Here is a 16,016-nt window from a genome sequence, read left to right as displayed (position 1 = left end):
GAAATTAGGGTAACTTTCTATCAGAAATAACATTTTAATTTCCTTCTTTAATTATTATAAATATAGAATAATATATTCTATGCCAATTTATTGACCTTACATGCACAAACAGTAATGCATAACGTACGCATGTAAATCTGTTGCGAAAGAGGATGTATAGATTATTGAAGGAATTTCAAGAGATATTGTTTGTGATTGGTCGTTAACAAGACGGACGTTCATTGGTTAAAAGTTTGCGGCTAAAATAAACAAATTAATGTTCAATTTGATGATTGTAACCTTAGTAATAATCATATTAACGATAAGACGTTTTGAGATGACAACAGTGCAAGCAAAAGATGGCTAGGGAAAATAAATAAAGTGGATTTTCCTTGTGTCAATGTGTGACATGCGCAGACTTAGCGTTACAAATGGCGACGTTCGAGTGGCCTTGGCAGTACAAATTTCCACCATTCTTTACGTAAGTTTCTTCTATTCTGCACAATTTGCCGATCGTTTGTTGTTAATCTAATTAGCATAATTAAACATGCTTCCGTATCGATATTTTTTAGAATCTAACCTAAGATCACGATTATACATTGTATTCAATGCGCACAGCTTGCGCGTGAGTTCGTCATGGAGTTGTATTTCCGCATTTGTTGACATGTGCAGACTGCAACAAATTCAATGACTTTCTTGGTCATCAAAGTCCCCGAAAAGATTCCACGCCGAATCTTTATATGGCTAGCGCTCACAAGGACAAATGCGTATTCCTGCTTGCAATATCAGACCGTGATTCCCAGTCATGATTCTGACACCATCCCCTGTCCTCATCCACAGGGCACAGGGGCGTGTACATAGTATTTTCTTATTTTCCTTGTCTACGGACTAGATATGACAACGTTTTGACTATGATTTCCTACCCGTGAGCAAATAATTTGTGTTAATATCTACTAGTGTAGAGATTTATATATATGTAGCAGGAGGGATATTTTCCTTAGGAAAGCGGCAATCTAATTCTCTAAGCAATAATATGTGTACGTCACGTGCCTCTTGTGTTCCCATCCATCCCCTGTCCCTTCTCTATTTGTTCTGAGATTATGATGGGGTGGGGTGCCCATGTAATTGTTAGAATCATGAGTGTGTCTACAACAGGACTAAGGGGACATGTAATCTTGTCTGTGTTGGTTAGATAATATTTGAATATTTTAAATAATATTACAAATAATGCTTCTACTAAGTAATGTAAACATACATCAGGACATCAGGACAACTTGTAAATTATTGATGCAGTGTAACTCTGCTGATATACATGATAATGTATCTTATAATTCACTATATACTGTCTATTTTTTTCCAGACTTCAGCCAAACTTAGAGACTCGGCAGAAGCAGCTTCAAGCATGGTGTAGTCTTGTACTTTCCTATCACAAGCACAAGAAAATATTTAGTCTAGATGTAACAGAAGCACAGTCCAGTCCACTCTTCCACAACACTCAAATTGACAGTATCCTTCAAAATATCGTTGTCTGTTTGGTGGTATTTCATCAAATCTAGTCAATGAAATGATTCATTATGTAAAGTGTTAATAAGAGTCATACTTTCATTAGTCAGATATGCATGGTAGTCAATTTCAGAATAATAATGTTAATTTTTATATAGCACTTTCCCTCACTGTGATCAAAGCACTTAATTATTATTATTATTACTACAGTATACCCTTGGCAGTGTTCCCTCTAGTTATAGCCAAATTTTGTTGTTCTGAGTCAAAATGATAAAAACTGACATTTCTTGTGAGTCACCACATAGTAAGACATATGAGAACGCCAAATTTTGGTGTGTCACTAGAAATTGTCCTCATCAGTGGCTCATGAAATTGGCTAGAGGGCACACTGACCCTTGGCATGGACCTACATTGTATTTTTAAGTGGCAACACAATGGCCTTTTTTATTTCCACAATTCTATGGAGAGCACATGTAGCCCATTAAAGCCTTCGTAACTGTAAAACTCATACAACTGTAAGATTACTGATTTCCCATTGCAACATCTATCCTACAAGATCCCCAATTATACAGCTGGGTTGACTGTGGCACAGTCATGGTTCATTCAGAAACAAATTTGCAGCATTGAGGCTTGAACCTGCAACCTACGGATTCCAAGCCATCCACTGTAACCATTGGACTGTTATGACTCCATTTAGATGTATGGTATTGCAGTGTGCAGTGTTTCTGAATTAATCATAGTAATACGATGATGGGGAGGTTTGGGAAGAGTCTTGTTAAACTCTAGTAGATATTTATGATACAATTACTGACGTCAGACCGTGGATGAATGGAACCTGTTACAAACAGGGAAAGTAAACAAATGGATTGGGTTAATAACACTTCGCGCAGCATGTTGGAAGTACAGAGACTTGTATTACATTCCATTATTTGATAAGAACAGATTTATGGCCACTTTAAATAATAGTTCAAATTCACAAACAAATTGCCAGTTCCCCTGGCATTAGGCCATAAAACTGTTCTTATCAAACCATGTAACCATGTCTCTTCTGTTCCAACATGCTGTGACAATAGTTATTAATCCAATTCATTTGTTTATTTTCCCTTTTTTTAACATATTCTGTTTGTCCACGGCCTGATGTTAGTAGTTGTATGTTTCTTCAGAAAACATCAGGTGTTATTGGTGACACTTTTGTCTATAGTTGTCCCTTTCCTTAAATCTAATCTCCAGGAAAACTACCAGTAGATGCAGTGCATATTGTATTGGAAGAACTTAGAAAGAAAGGTAACAGTGTGTTCTTTGTTGTTTCCAATCTGATTCATTTATAGGACAAAATCCCCTCCCCCTAAACAAAGGTTCACAAGTGCAATATCAACACATTTATATATATATATGATGTAAACCATGGTGAAAATTGTAGCAGTCACTATTACCACTAAGATTGTAAACACATTAAAATACTACCAGAAACCCAGCACTGTATATCACATCAGAAGTGAACTTTTCAAAATGTGGTTAGAAGTGAATGAAGTTTAGCTATTGCATTGATGCCAGACCCCCCCCCCATGAACAAAATTTCTTATTAAGCTTGTGTGGCACTGTGATCGTCCCTAAGAAAATATATTTTGTGTATTGTATGTCATGTGTATGTATTTAGCTGTATTGTTGTATGAATTCATTTCATTGCTTTTCCTCACAGGTAACCTTGAATGGGCCGATAAAAGTAGACGAAGATGTCTGATAATGTGGAGAACACCCGAGGAATGGGGATCACTACTTTATCAATGGGTAGGAATAGAATTTATTGTTTAAGTAATAACACATGTCTTGTCAGTAAGGGCAATACTATACACTTACTTAGACATTGTACATGTTGGTTAGAAATCAGTTTTATCTGCAAGAAGTGGTTGCAATTGTGATTGCAACGGGATGCTGATTTTAGAGTGTGGACCCAAAAATGAACTGATAAGGTTCAATAGTGCTATAGGCATGGTGCAGTGTCTGTCCATCTGTGTGTGTGTGTGTGTGTGTGTTTTCGTGGGCAACTTAAACTCAAAAAGTGCCAGACCGATTGCCTTGGTATTTGGTGGAGACATTGCTACAACGCCATTGGCACTATTTTTTGGATTTGTTGTACCGTTATATGTGTACAGTTACACATTTACCAACAGGTGATTCAACACTGTCGAGTGTATACTGTATTTCGAGTGAGATGCTGTCATTGGCTACAACAGGAACACGTGACATTCTAAAAAATGCTGTTGTTGCCAGGTATGTTTTGATGTTGCCCTGTCGCGTGCTGTAATGTTGCCCTTTGACATCAAATTGAATGTCTTCGCGTACACTCTATGCATAATAAGTGCTCATTCACAAGTACAACCCCATGTTTAGCTAGCCTATGGAAAGTAACTAACACACAAAATAATCGACAGCTGCAACAAACGAACAGTAAAATTCATAAGGCAAGTGCTGTACTAAGCTTATCAATCTTTCAAAACTGTTTCAACTGCTTGATTGCATCCACTTTTCTGAAATGGTAATATTTTCAGTGGTAACACAGCTCATATTTGACAACCCAACTTTGACACAGATTTTGTTCGGTGTAATAAAATAAATAACACACGATTCCACCGCCAATATCACGATTCATTACCCATCCTCAGTGTAGTGGTCATGACCGTAATAATGATGATACCCTCACCTTCAGCTCGGACATCAATATTACAATCATGACCACCATCCCTCAGGTAGGCAATAAATCATGATATTGCCCTTGCTATCATGTGTTATTATTTAACTATTACACTCTGCAAAAGTGTTATGTAATTGTAGACAATTTGGTAATAAATTCTTAATAATTAATTGCAGGCATCAACAAATGGTTTATTAAATACAGTTTGTACACTATATGAATTAGTAAGTGGAGATGACACTAGCAAAGAAGGTATGTCAATATATTGAGTTCATTTTATAACAGATTTTTGGAATGGTATGTGTCTCTTGTACTACAGTTTCTGGCAAATACAATGTTTATACCTTCAAGAATCAATAGGACAGTAAACTCCAGTTACTTTGGAACGGTAAATTGGAAACAAATGTCATGATTAGATCCGTCTGTCCAATGTATTGCTCTAATCAAGGTTGCTTATTATTATTTATTTATTTAAGTTTATTTCAGACAAAAAATATCCATATACAGAATTAAATAAAAGTAGGGAAACAAAAAAAATATATACAAACGAGGAGCTTAAAAAATCCTCTTACACCAAGTATTCCACAGCATACTCTGAGACAAAATCATATTTGACACAACAATTGAAATGATAGGATTACACGATAAATACAGTCTGACTAAAAAACTGACAGTCTTTTTCCTCTAAACTTCATTAAAAGTACGAATAGACATAGTGACAAACATTAAACCTGATATTGTGATAACTTTCTAAAAACCTGAGAATAAGATTTCCCAGCAGTTACCAAAAAGTTACTCTACAGATACGAACAATATGACAATCACAGAAAACAGAAAGAAAATAAGTGACATTTAACAGGAAAAGACGCAAACTTGAAATCATGGATTATTCAATTCCCTCTGGTATAAAAAGTATGAATCTTTGCCTCGATATCGAGATTGTCTTTCAGATCTGAGGTAATACAATGTAGATGGATCAAAAACATTGTATTCATTTCCAATTTATTTGTTCCAAAGTAACTATATGTATATGTTACTTTGTCAAAGGTGCCCCTATACACACGGTAAACAATGTTCAAGTAATCTCAGTTAGCTAGGACAAGGTTGGCATTGTAAATGTATACTGGGAATTTGTGTAAGAAGGGAAAAGCTTAGATAAGACCTTTATGTAAAATTGGTAATTTAGCTTTCAGGCTGAGATTAGGAATGCATACATGGATTCTATCAGTGTGGCTAGGCTCCGATTAAGAATGCATACATCATGGATTAAGTCACAGTGTAGCTAGGCTCAGATTAAGAATGCATACATGGATTCTGTCAAAGTGTAGCTAGCCTCAGATTAGGAATGCATACATGGATTCTATCAGTGTGGCTAGGCGCCGATTAAGAATGCATACATCATGGATTAAGTCACAGTGTAGCTAGGCTCAGATTAAGAATGCATACATGTATTCTGTCAAAGTGTAGCTAGCCTCAGATTTGGAATGCATACATGGATTCTGTCAACATGTGGCAAGGCTCAGATTAGAAATGCATACGTAGATTGTCAGTGTAGCTAGGCTCTGATTAGAAGTGTGTACATGGATTCTGTCAAAGTGTAGCTAGGCTCAGACTTGGAATGTATACATGGCCTCAGTACAGTCTGGACATTGGTCACGCATGCGCACATCTCAGGTTGCAAATTCTACGGAAGAGGAAGCGATTGGTGTGATTGGAATATTGACTGTTCCAAATTAATGCGTAAAGTAACGGAAATGAACATTCAAGATCAACTATGTCATTGTAGACTTCAAAACAGAGCACTCTAATAGCAATAAAATATAGTCATTGTAAAACATTAGTAGTTGGAAATAGTGTACTACTAATGTACCACTACATATATACATGACATAGGCGTGGGAAGTCAGATATTGTCAACCTGGCGGGAAGACTGAAAAAAATGACATCGTGTTTGCAGTTTGTGGTCAAAAACACGGTCAAAAGTTGATTGCTCCATTGAAAATCCAGACAAATTTATTAGAGCTGGTAAATCAATGTCATTGGCTGTTGGAGGTGGGAGAAATACTTTTCTTTGTAGACATCACTACGATTTATTACGAAGAAAGTCAAAGTGTGTCTGTCCATCACCAAGGCTACACTCCGGGTCACTTCAACCACATCCAACACGTTTGTTGACATTTTTTTAAGAGCTTTGTCATCCTGAGATAGGTGGTAAGCAAATTTGCAGAAAATGTAGAAAGATGGTAGACAGCTTGGAATCTCTATTTCTACACCATCCACTTTTTGTTCCTCCTCAGAAACGAAAGGTAAGTCTGATAATAATATCTGATTTTACAAGTTACACAGTGCACACAAGTCAAGATTCAACTGAACAAATTTATGAACACCAATTTATAAATATAAATAAATAAATGATTAAATAAATAAATAAATGAATAAAAATACAAATATATTATTCAAGTAAAATAATTATACCTTTATCAACTTGAATATTAAAAATGCTAAATTTAATTTTTAAGAAGTAATTTATCATGTCAGAACGTTCAAGTAATATTTCTCCATTTTTTGAAAACAATATGCACCTTTCAAAATTGTTCACAAGATACACTGAATGTTACAATTTTACCGTGATATCTTTCTAGGCGACAGTTAATTCTATTGACGACAACGATGATGATCATCTACCAAGAGACTCTGGAGAAACAAACTCTCCAGATGAAATAACTTTGCAAGGTGAGGATGTAACAGTGCGAGGTAGCAATTTCTGTTGAAATATATCAACACTCAGACTCCATGCATACATCATTAATGTAAACATTCTAAATAATAAATGCAAAATCTTGTAAAATAAAAACTTATATATATATTTATATATTTTTTTTTTACATTCTAATTTTCTATATCATGGCAGACATTGTCAGATCAACTACTTATCAGCGAAAGAAGATAGAACAGTTTGTAAAAATAACATCAAATGTACAAAAAATATCTTGCCTAGAATACTATTGTGTTTTACAGTGAGATGGTGGTGATACAGGACAAGTTCAAACATGTCACACTGCAACTACTTGAATTTTGAAAAAATCTGTAATAGCACCCCTAGTGGCCAAACTGTATAATCTTTCATCTGTCAGGTAGCTAGTCAATGTCCATGAACAGAGTATATTAAATTGATGTGGTCAATTTATTATTCTCTCTTTTTGGGTATTTTGCAGATTTCCCAAGCCTTGTTGACAAACTTCAACAGTCCCTCAAAGTTCAAGAGAATCCAACACCTTTGATGGACTACAAGCGTATGTTGTCATTTTCAGAGCAACATGCGCCAGGACTGTATCATACAATACAGAAGTCCATCTCTACAAAAAAGCAACACAGTGTGTCCAGGGAGGTTTTACAACACCAGCGGACATCTTCGTTGTTGCATACACTTTGCTATTTCAGGTAACTGTAGGACTTCAACATCTTCTTTACACTTTCTACCTATATTTAAAAAAAAGAAGTCATGTTAGTACAATTCTTGATTGATATTCAACAACTTTCTGATATTTCTTGTGTTTAGGTCACAAGTTACAAGGGGTAGTGAGTATATTTGTAGTTACAAAAGCGGACCAATTGCTACACTGAGGCCTCTTTTGAGCCACACTTGTCCAGTTTATAGCTGTCTTTTTGAGAGGTCATACAAAACCTAAAAAGGCAGCCATAGTAAAGTCAGCATTATCTTTGTTCCTATTTAAAGAAATATAATCAACAAAACATTTTTTTGATCTTTTACATTGACAGAAGGAAAAAATTGGAATGTTGATAATCGATGATTATACAGTCATAAGAACACCGAGACTACCAGACCGGACTAACAAAGCTTCAAGTGTCATCAATATGGCTACTAGTATGTTTGACCCTAATATAAGAAGTCTAATTGGATGTTTAAAAAGCTAATATTTAAATGTGAATTACACCTTGGTGTGGCGATGTCACTGGGGTATGTCTTGACAAACATACTTAATGTCTAGTGATATAATATATTAACTACATGTATGGCAGATTTACATAATTTAATGTATGGGTCCAATCATAGTGCTTAAGAGTAATCATGTGATGGACGATTATCCAATGAGTAGCATGTCAATTATCTCGGGAGGTGTTAGAGAACCTTACTAGTTTTAATTATTTATGTTTTCAAGTGAAATATTAGTTTGGATTTTGAGTTCAGGTGGAAAAACAAATCAAGTCTCCTTTCAGTGAAAAGCTGTTGTGCAAGTCTTTGCTGTATGCTGTGAGATTTGACATCCCTCCCTGTGTTACTTACTGTTTAATAACATTTGATAGCTATACGATCCAGAGTATAACAACAACTCCCTACTCCCAATGATATTACATAGAAACAACTTCTAATATTATGCCCTATTTTTGCTAAATTAGGTGCATTATTGGTAGTACTGACTTGTTTACCTTTTGCATTTACAGAGTATATTCACAGTGTGATCACCACGACTACGACAGCCTAAACACACATCATCGACAACAGGTATCTTCCATTGGGCTACAATTTCCTCTCCAAACAACCTGACAGTGAACCAAATCAGAGTTTACAGTAAGTTAGAATTAACATGTGATTACTTATTCTGACCTTTAAAATTCTCTTTTACAATTTCACAGAGAAATGAACATTGCTAAAAAAAATTGTATCTTGATAGCTTATCTGACATGGTACATAAAATCATGCACAAATGTTTATCCTGTATATCAATTTGACTTTCTATGGTTTAGTTCTGAATAATTCAACTTTGAATCTGCACATACATTTAGTGCAATAGTACATTTGTCGGTACTTTTTAACTTATGGTAATTATGTTATTTCTCAAACTGCCTTTCAGGTGTGACTATGAAGTCAGCAACCAAACACATCCTCATAAGCAGAGATAGTACTTCTTCCATGTGGGCATTCTTATCATCAAGTCTGTTTTAATACTTATGTACAAGGAAATGGTTGCGTAACGTGTACTCCACTCCTTCTTCAAGAAGTTGAAGTATTGGCAATTGAATAAGACAATAATAGGACAATCAAATGAAGATCCAGATGTTCCTCATGATGGCATAAGCCAAGGTTCTGACAGTGTTGCTGATGACAATGTACGACCTACAAATACAGTAGACAGTAACTACTATCAGTCATGCATATTCACAAACACAGCTGACAGTAACTACTATCAGTCGTGCACATTCACAAATACAGCAGACAGTAACTACTATCAGTCGTGTACATTCACAAATACAGCAGACAGTAACTACTATCAGTCGTGCACATTCACAAATACAGCAGACAGTAACTACTAACAGTCGTGCACATTCACAGATACAGCAGACAGTAACTACTATCAGTCGTGTACATTCACAAATACAGCAGACAGTAACTACTATCAGTCGTGTACATTCACAAATACAGCAGACAGTAACTTCTATCAGTCGTGCACATTCACAAATACAGCAGACAGTAACTACTAACAGTCGTGCACATTCACAGATACAGCAGACAGTAACTACTATCAGTCGTGCACATTCACAAATACAGCAGACAGTAACTACTATCAGTCTTGCACATTCACAAATACAGCAGACAGTAACTACTATCAGTCGTGTACATTCACAAATACAGCAGACAGTAACTACTATCAGTCGTGCACATTCACAAATACAGCAGACAGTAACTTCTATCAGTCGTGTACATTCACAAATACAGCAGACAGTAACTACTATCAGTCGTGCACATTCACAAATACAGCAGACAGTAACTTCTATCAGTCGTGCACATTCACAAATACAGCAGACAGTAACTTCTATCAGTCGTGTACATTCACAAATACAGCAGACAGTAACTACTATCAGTCGTGCACATTCACAAATACAGCAGACAGTAACTTCTATCAGTTGTGCACATTCACAAATACAGCAGACAGTAACTACTATCAGTCGTGCACATTCACAAATACAGCAGACAGTAACTACTATCAGTTGTGCACATTCACAAATACAGCAGACAGTAACTACTATCAGTCGTGCACATTCACAAATACAAAATGACATTAAGAACTACTCTCCAATAGTCATGCCAACATATGCAAACATTATAGAAGCTAACATAGAAAAGGAAATGAACACTACAGGCTAGCTGTCACAGAGACATCCAACAATCACATGTCCAGCACACAGAAACACAAAATAAAGACAAAGCACCACACAGAGAGATCAACCCACCACACACAGGGGACAACCCACCACACATAAAGATCAACCCACCACACACAGGGGACAACCCACAACACAGAGAGGTCAACCCACAACACAGAGAGGTCAACCCACCATACACAGAGGTCAACCCATCTCACACAGAGAGGTCAACCCACAACACAGAGAGGTCAACCCACCACACACACGGGACAACCCACAACACAGAGAGTTCAACCCACAACACAGAGAGGTCAACCCACCATACACAGAGGTCAACCCATCTCACACAGAGAGGTCAACCCACCACACACACGGGACAACCCACAACACAGAGAGTTCAACCCACAACACAGATGTGTCAACCCACCATACACAGAGGTCAACCCATCTCACACAGAGAGGTCAACCCACCACACACACGGGACAACCCACAACACAGAGAGTTCAACCCACAACACAGATGTGTCAACCCACCATACACAGAGGTCAACCCATCTCACACAGAGAGGTCAACCCACCATACACAGAGGTCAACCCATCTCACACAGAGAGGTCAACCCACAACACAGAGAGGTCAACCCACTACACACAGGTGACAACCATTCACAAACAGGTCCATAGTCAATGAAAAAAAGAGTACGTACAATGCATGCAGAATCACATACCATTCCTTCTTCTCACAAACATGTACATATATGGACACTCCCTTTGGATCTCTGCCAGTCTAACTGTATAACCCTACACTGACAGGGAGTAATGCATGTACACTGATTGCCATTCTCTTCTCATCAAACTTTATCTCACAAATCAGGCATTCTTCATCCCACATTCCTGAGCAATCTCTCAGTCCAGCATTTCTTCAGATGTTAATACACTGCAAACTGAATGGTAATGCAATAAATGATGATTACATAACACAAATGCATTCATCACATACATGTACTGGACATCTCAACTTTGGTGTCCACGATGCAGTTACATTTCTAAGTCCTTTGCTACATGTGAGGGACATTGGTCAAGAAGTAGGCCCTGTCTATCTAAAGGTCAATTCTTCCCAAACAAACCAATCACACCTTCTATATTACCTCATCCAACTCACACACACAAACAACACTGCACTCATATACATACGAAATGGTCGTTCATATTTATTTATGTTTGCAAATAATAGAATAATTTTTGTAGATACACATTCTCATTCCAGCTCTTCAAGAGACAACCATAATCGCTATGGCTCTTTAGTTTTGTCAGTTAGTACGTCTCATATTGAGGAATTGTCCATTGTTTTGTAGGTGTCACTGAGTGATAATCAGCATTATGGCTCGTTAACTATAGTGAAATATTGAATTACACAAAATGTATACTTATGGTGAGAGTGTGATTTTTACATGTAGTCCAATCATAAATATATATCTACATTATAAACATATACAGTGTCTGTAACTTTAATCAGTTGTACATAGATACTACAGCTCTTCACATGAAAACCAGCTACACCAGGTACAATTTAGATATTTGTAATTTTGATGTACTGTAAATATTTTATACACTGTATTGTATTTATATAAATTAAATAAATTGATAATTTTTATTCAACAGATGGTACATTTGGAGAACAACAAGACTTTTATTTTAAGCACATGTACATAGGTAACATTTAATGTCAATGTACAAATACATATACATGCACACATACATATCATAATGGTATATACAAATGTACATGCATACCCACCACTACAGTGTACATCCTAACATGAATTAGTAGTCTTACCTGTTTGATATCATTTCAATACATTTATTATAATCTGAATGTTACTACATTGTATTTACTGAGGAATGATGTAAAACATTTTGTTTCAAATGCAATCTAATTCATTGGATCTGCAGTTATTGGAGCAAAATCTTGCTACCTGCCTTTAGGTATGTGTCAACATTTGGTAACGATACTGACACGGCGAAAATATATGTCGAAAAAAAGTGAGGATGTACCCAACCCAGTGGTTCTTACCGTAGATTGTGAAACGTGGTCGCATAATATGGCTTCGAGGAGTTTTCGTGCTGCATGTAGTACCAATATACCAATCAGATGGCATGCTTTATCTCTCTCAGGCATTATTGTAATTCACAGTAATTCACATAACGTTTTTGAGACTAGTGTAAACGTTAGATACAGCAAATTATGTTTTGTGCTACGGCAACGATCCACCATGCGGTTTGAATTTGTATATTTGCTACACATGCGTGACCAGTTTCCAGACTGTAATGCCTACATGTATTCTGTCAAAGTGTAGCTAGGCTCAGATTAGGAATGTATATACAGATTCTGTCAAAGTGTAGCTTGGCTCAGATTTGGCATGTATACATGTATTCTGTCAAAGTGTAGCTTGGCTCAGATTTGGCATGCATACATGTATTCTGTCAAACTATAGCTAGGCTCAGATTTGGAATGCATACATGTATTCTGTCAAACTGTAGCTAGGCTCAGATTCAGGAGTGCAAATGTGGATACCGAATGATAGTGAAGTGTGGCAAGGCATACATGCTAATAATGCATTATTTTTCTTTTCCAGAATTCCATGGTCTTGATATGATGTTACTGAAGAGATCATTAAAGACATTAGAAGCACAAAGAAAAGCTGAACTTATATCATTCGATGGCAATGAAGGTGTTAAATTTTTTTAGACTTGTCTAGTATAATCAAAAATATATAAGAGCAATTTTTGTAAGAAAGAATTATCGTAGGAATATAATGTCACTTGAGTAATCATTGTATGTCAGGTAGTTAATATAATAATATATGTATAGATGTCTCTGTAATTCATGTTTATAATGTACTGTCAATGATAACACATATTATTACATATGTACCAGAGATTACTTGCACTGGTGTGCATTCATAATAATCATATTTGCACTCCACTGCAATACTGAAAACACTATTGCACACCTGCATGCAAATGATATGCAAATGAGGATGCAATAGCTAGGTACACATGAAATCACTTGATCACGTTGTATGATTTGTATGGAAATTTTACCATTTCAGATAAAAATGTAATAATAACAGAACCCCATGGCATGTGAGTTCTAGTGTGGGTACTCTGGGGGTATTTGCAGTGTTTTCTGCTGCACTGTCACTCGCTATGCTCTTGAAAGTACAGACACAGAGAACATTGCAAGCACTCATGCAAAAAACCAGAGTACACCACACTTGCACTTGTGTGTCATGGGGTTCTGTCATAGTATTAGAGTCCTGGCCATGATACAGTGAGTAGATGAGATACATAATGACTTTGTTGAACTCAATGCTGCATGTCAACTGCAGTGTAATGGGCACAAGCTGAGTTTATACATGTTTAGGTGTAGTTTTTATTGCATATTTAAAAGGTACTCACAGTATTGTACATACTGAAGCATACTTAACCACCACTTGGAATTGACTGAACCTGAACCTGGTATTGAGATATAACTAATAAACAATCCGATGATATAATTTATGATACGCGTCAAAAAATGTTCATGAATTCCTGTAGTATTTAATGTAATCATAGACCCTACACCAACTGTAGGGTCTATGTTGGTGTAGGGTCTATGATATAATCAACTGTTCTAACAATGCCAGCAGACAATTGTAATGTTATAGAAGACATGCATTTACATTAACATTATACTGGAATGTGGTTTTATTATATTAGGTGTTTTCACTTGAGTGGAATTCTTATAAACTCAGCTTGTGCCCCTTTAAAGTGAACTCATAAGCTGCAAAATGATGACAATTTAGCAAAGACTGAGACTGAGTCTAATGTATGATGTATTTTTCAACTGGTAAATGTTAAAAGCTGTTACAGTATTAGTTGCAACTGGCGTTTTTTTAAAACTGTTCAGTTAGAAATAATTATTTACTCATAATATTGTACACCCTGAACAGTCTTAAAACACCTATGGGTAAATATATAAAATTTGTAATTGTGCAGCCCTACACATAATACATTGTATGGTACAATAAATCCAATCAAATGAATTTTTGGTCCATACCCCAAAAACAGCGCCCTCAATGTGATCATAATTTCAACCTGTTTCTGTATTACTTCTTGATAGAATCAATCCCTAATTAACATGTACAATGTCTAATTATTGGTAGGTTATCAATTTTCAGTGAATATATTGTTGGTTATCTGATTGAAAAAATAATACTCCGGTTACAGCTAGTGCAGCTTTAACAAAAATTAATGAAAAAGTTGTAGTTACTTTCACTTGTATAATAAATGTAGTTGCAGAAAAAGTAATAATGAACACATTACATACTAGCTACATGTGAGACACCATTTTTTTTGTAAATAAATACTTACATAAACTCATTTCATAAAATTGCGTTTATGTTGATTTGTGTGTTAGAAGTACAGCTATGGCAAGTTCAGTGTGGTGTTTGCTCTATGCATGTAAGCAACTTCTATGACTGCATAAACAGACATTTGAAGTACAGCCATGGCAAGTTAAGTGTGGTGTTTTCTCTGTACATGTAAGCAACTATGACTTTATAAACAGACATATGAAGTACAGCTATGGCAAGTTAAGTGTGGTGTTTGCTCTGCATGTAAGCAACTTCTAGAACTTCATAAACAGACATATGAAGTACAACATGGCAAGTTCAGTGTGGTATTTGCTCTGTGCATGTATTAAAGCAACTTTGACACTTGATAAACAAAGAAACCACAGTCACATCAATGTAGATAAAACAGAGCAAATGTTACACTTAGCTTGCCACTGCTGTAAGTACAAAATCACCCTATTGTAAGTGTTCTAATTTTCATCCTGGATTGCAAGCATACAGCCGTACAACAGTAAGTCATGAAGGAAATAAAGAAGTTATAGGAAATTACACGAAAAACAAAACAAATGTAACTATTTCAACTTACCAAGAGTATGCCATCAACATTTTCATGACGAGTTGTCATCAATCCAGGCCAGCTAGCTCACCTTGTTAACTTCTGAACAGCGCCCCACAGTGGTTAGACTGTACAATCTTTTGTTTCTGACAACAGGGCCATGGGATGGTGCCATTCATTCTCCAAATGTGTGAGCAAGCTATATATCCAGTGATTCTCACTAAAAGGCAGGATCTCAGGGTCTGTCTTATGTGTTGAGGTGTTGTCTTAAGAGAAATTTGAGTTGAATTGCATTCCACCTTCACTTATCTACCACCAAAGAATATGTTTTATATACCATGCATGCATGAGTTGAACAAAATATATGGAATATATACTCTGGTCATCTACTTCATGACAATGTGTGTCTACGTCACTGGTTCTACTGTGTTCCAAATATGAGTCAAAACATTCAAAATTGCCGTTACTTCCCCGATTCTTCTTTGATATTACTGGCACTGGTATAATTATGTTATTCTCCAATACATTTCTTCATTCAGCTGGAAAATACTCATGACCTAAGGGTTGTCACCACTCATCTAGCAGCTTGTAGTGGCAAAGGCCCCTTAGTTCACTTGTACTTTCCTTGGCTGAATAACATCTAATTGTACCATACACAAGCCAAGTTATTGTCTTTGAACAGAAAATGTAGATTATATATCCTGGTCATTCTACAATGTGATAACCA

General features: G+C 36.2%; 1 protein-coding gene across 1 annotated transcript; it reads left to right on the top strand.

Moving 5' to 3' along the window:
• Positions 1–405: 405 nt before the first annotated feature.
• LOC144450768 (vacuolar protein-sorting-associated protein 25-like) lies at positions 406–14,717 on the top strand. Its single transcript, XM_078141480.1, has 6 exons — positions 406–460; positions 1,340–1,485; positions 2,713–2,766; positions 3,182–3,270; positions 4,351–4,426; positions 12,973–14,717. Exons 1-6 carry the CDS (start codon positions 411–413, stop codon positions 13,083–13,085), a joined length of 528 nt encoding a protein of 175 aa, XP_077997606.1. The 5' UTR covers positions 406–410; the 3' UTR covers positions 13,086–14,717.
• Positions 14,718–16,016: the final 1,299 nt, after the last annotated feature.

Source organism: Glandiceps talaboti, chromosome 20, assembly GCF_964340395.1.
Source record: "Glandiceps talaboti chromosome 20, keGlaTala1.1, whole genome shotgun sequence".
Lineage (NCBI taxonomy): Eukaryota > Metazoa > Hemichordata > Enteropneusta > Spengelidae > Glandiceps > Glandiceps talaboti.
Note: the sequence above shows the minus strand (reverse complement) of the source record. Positions and strands in the feature narration are given on the sequence as shown.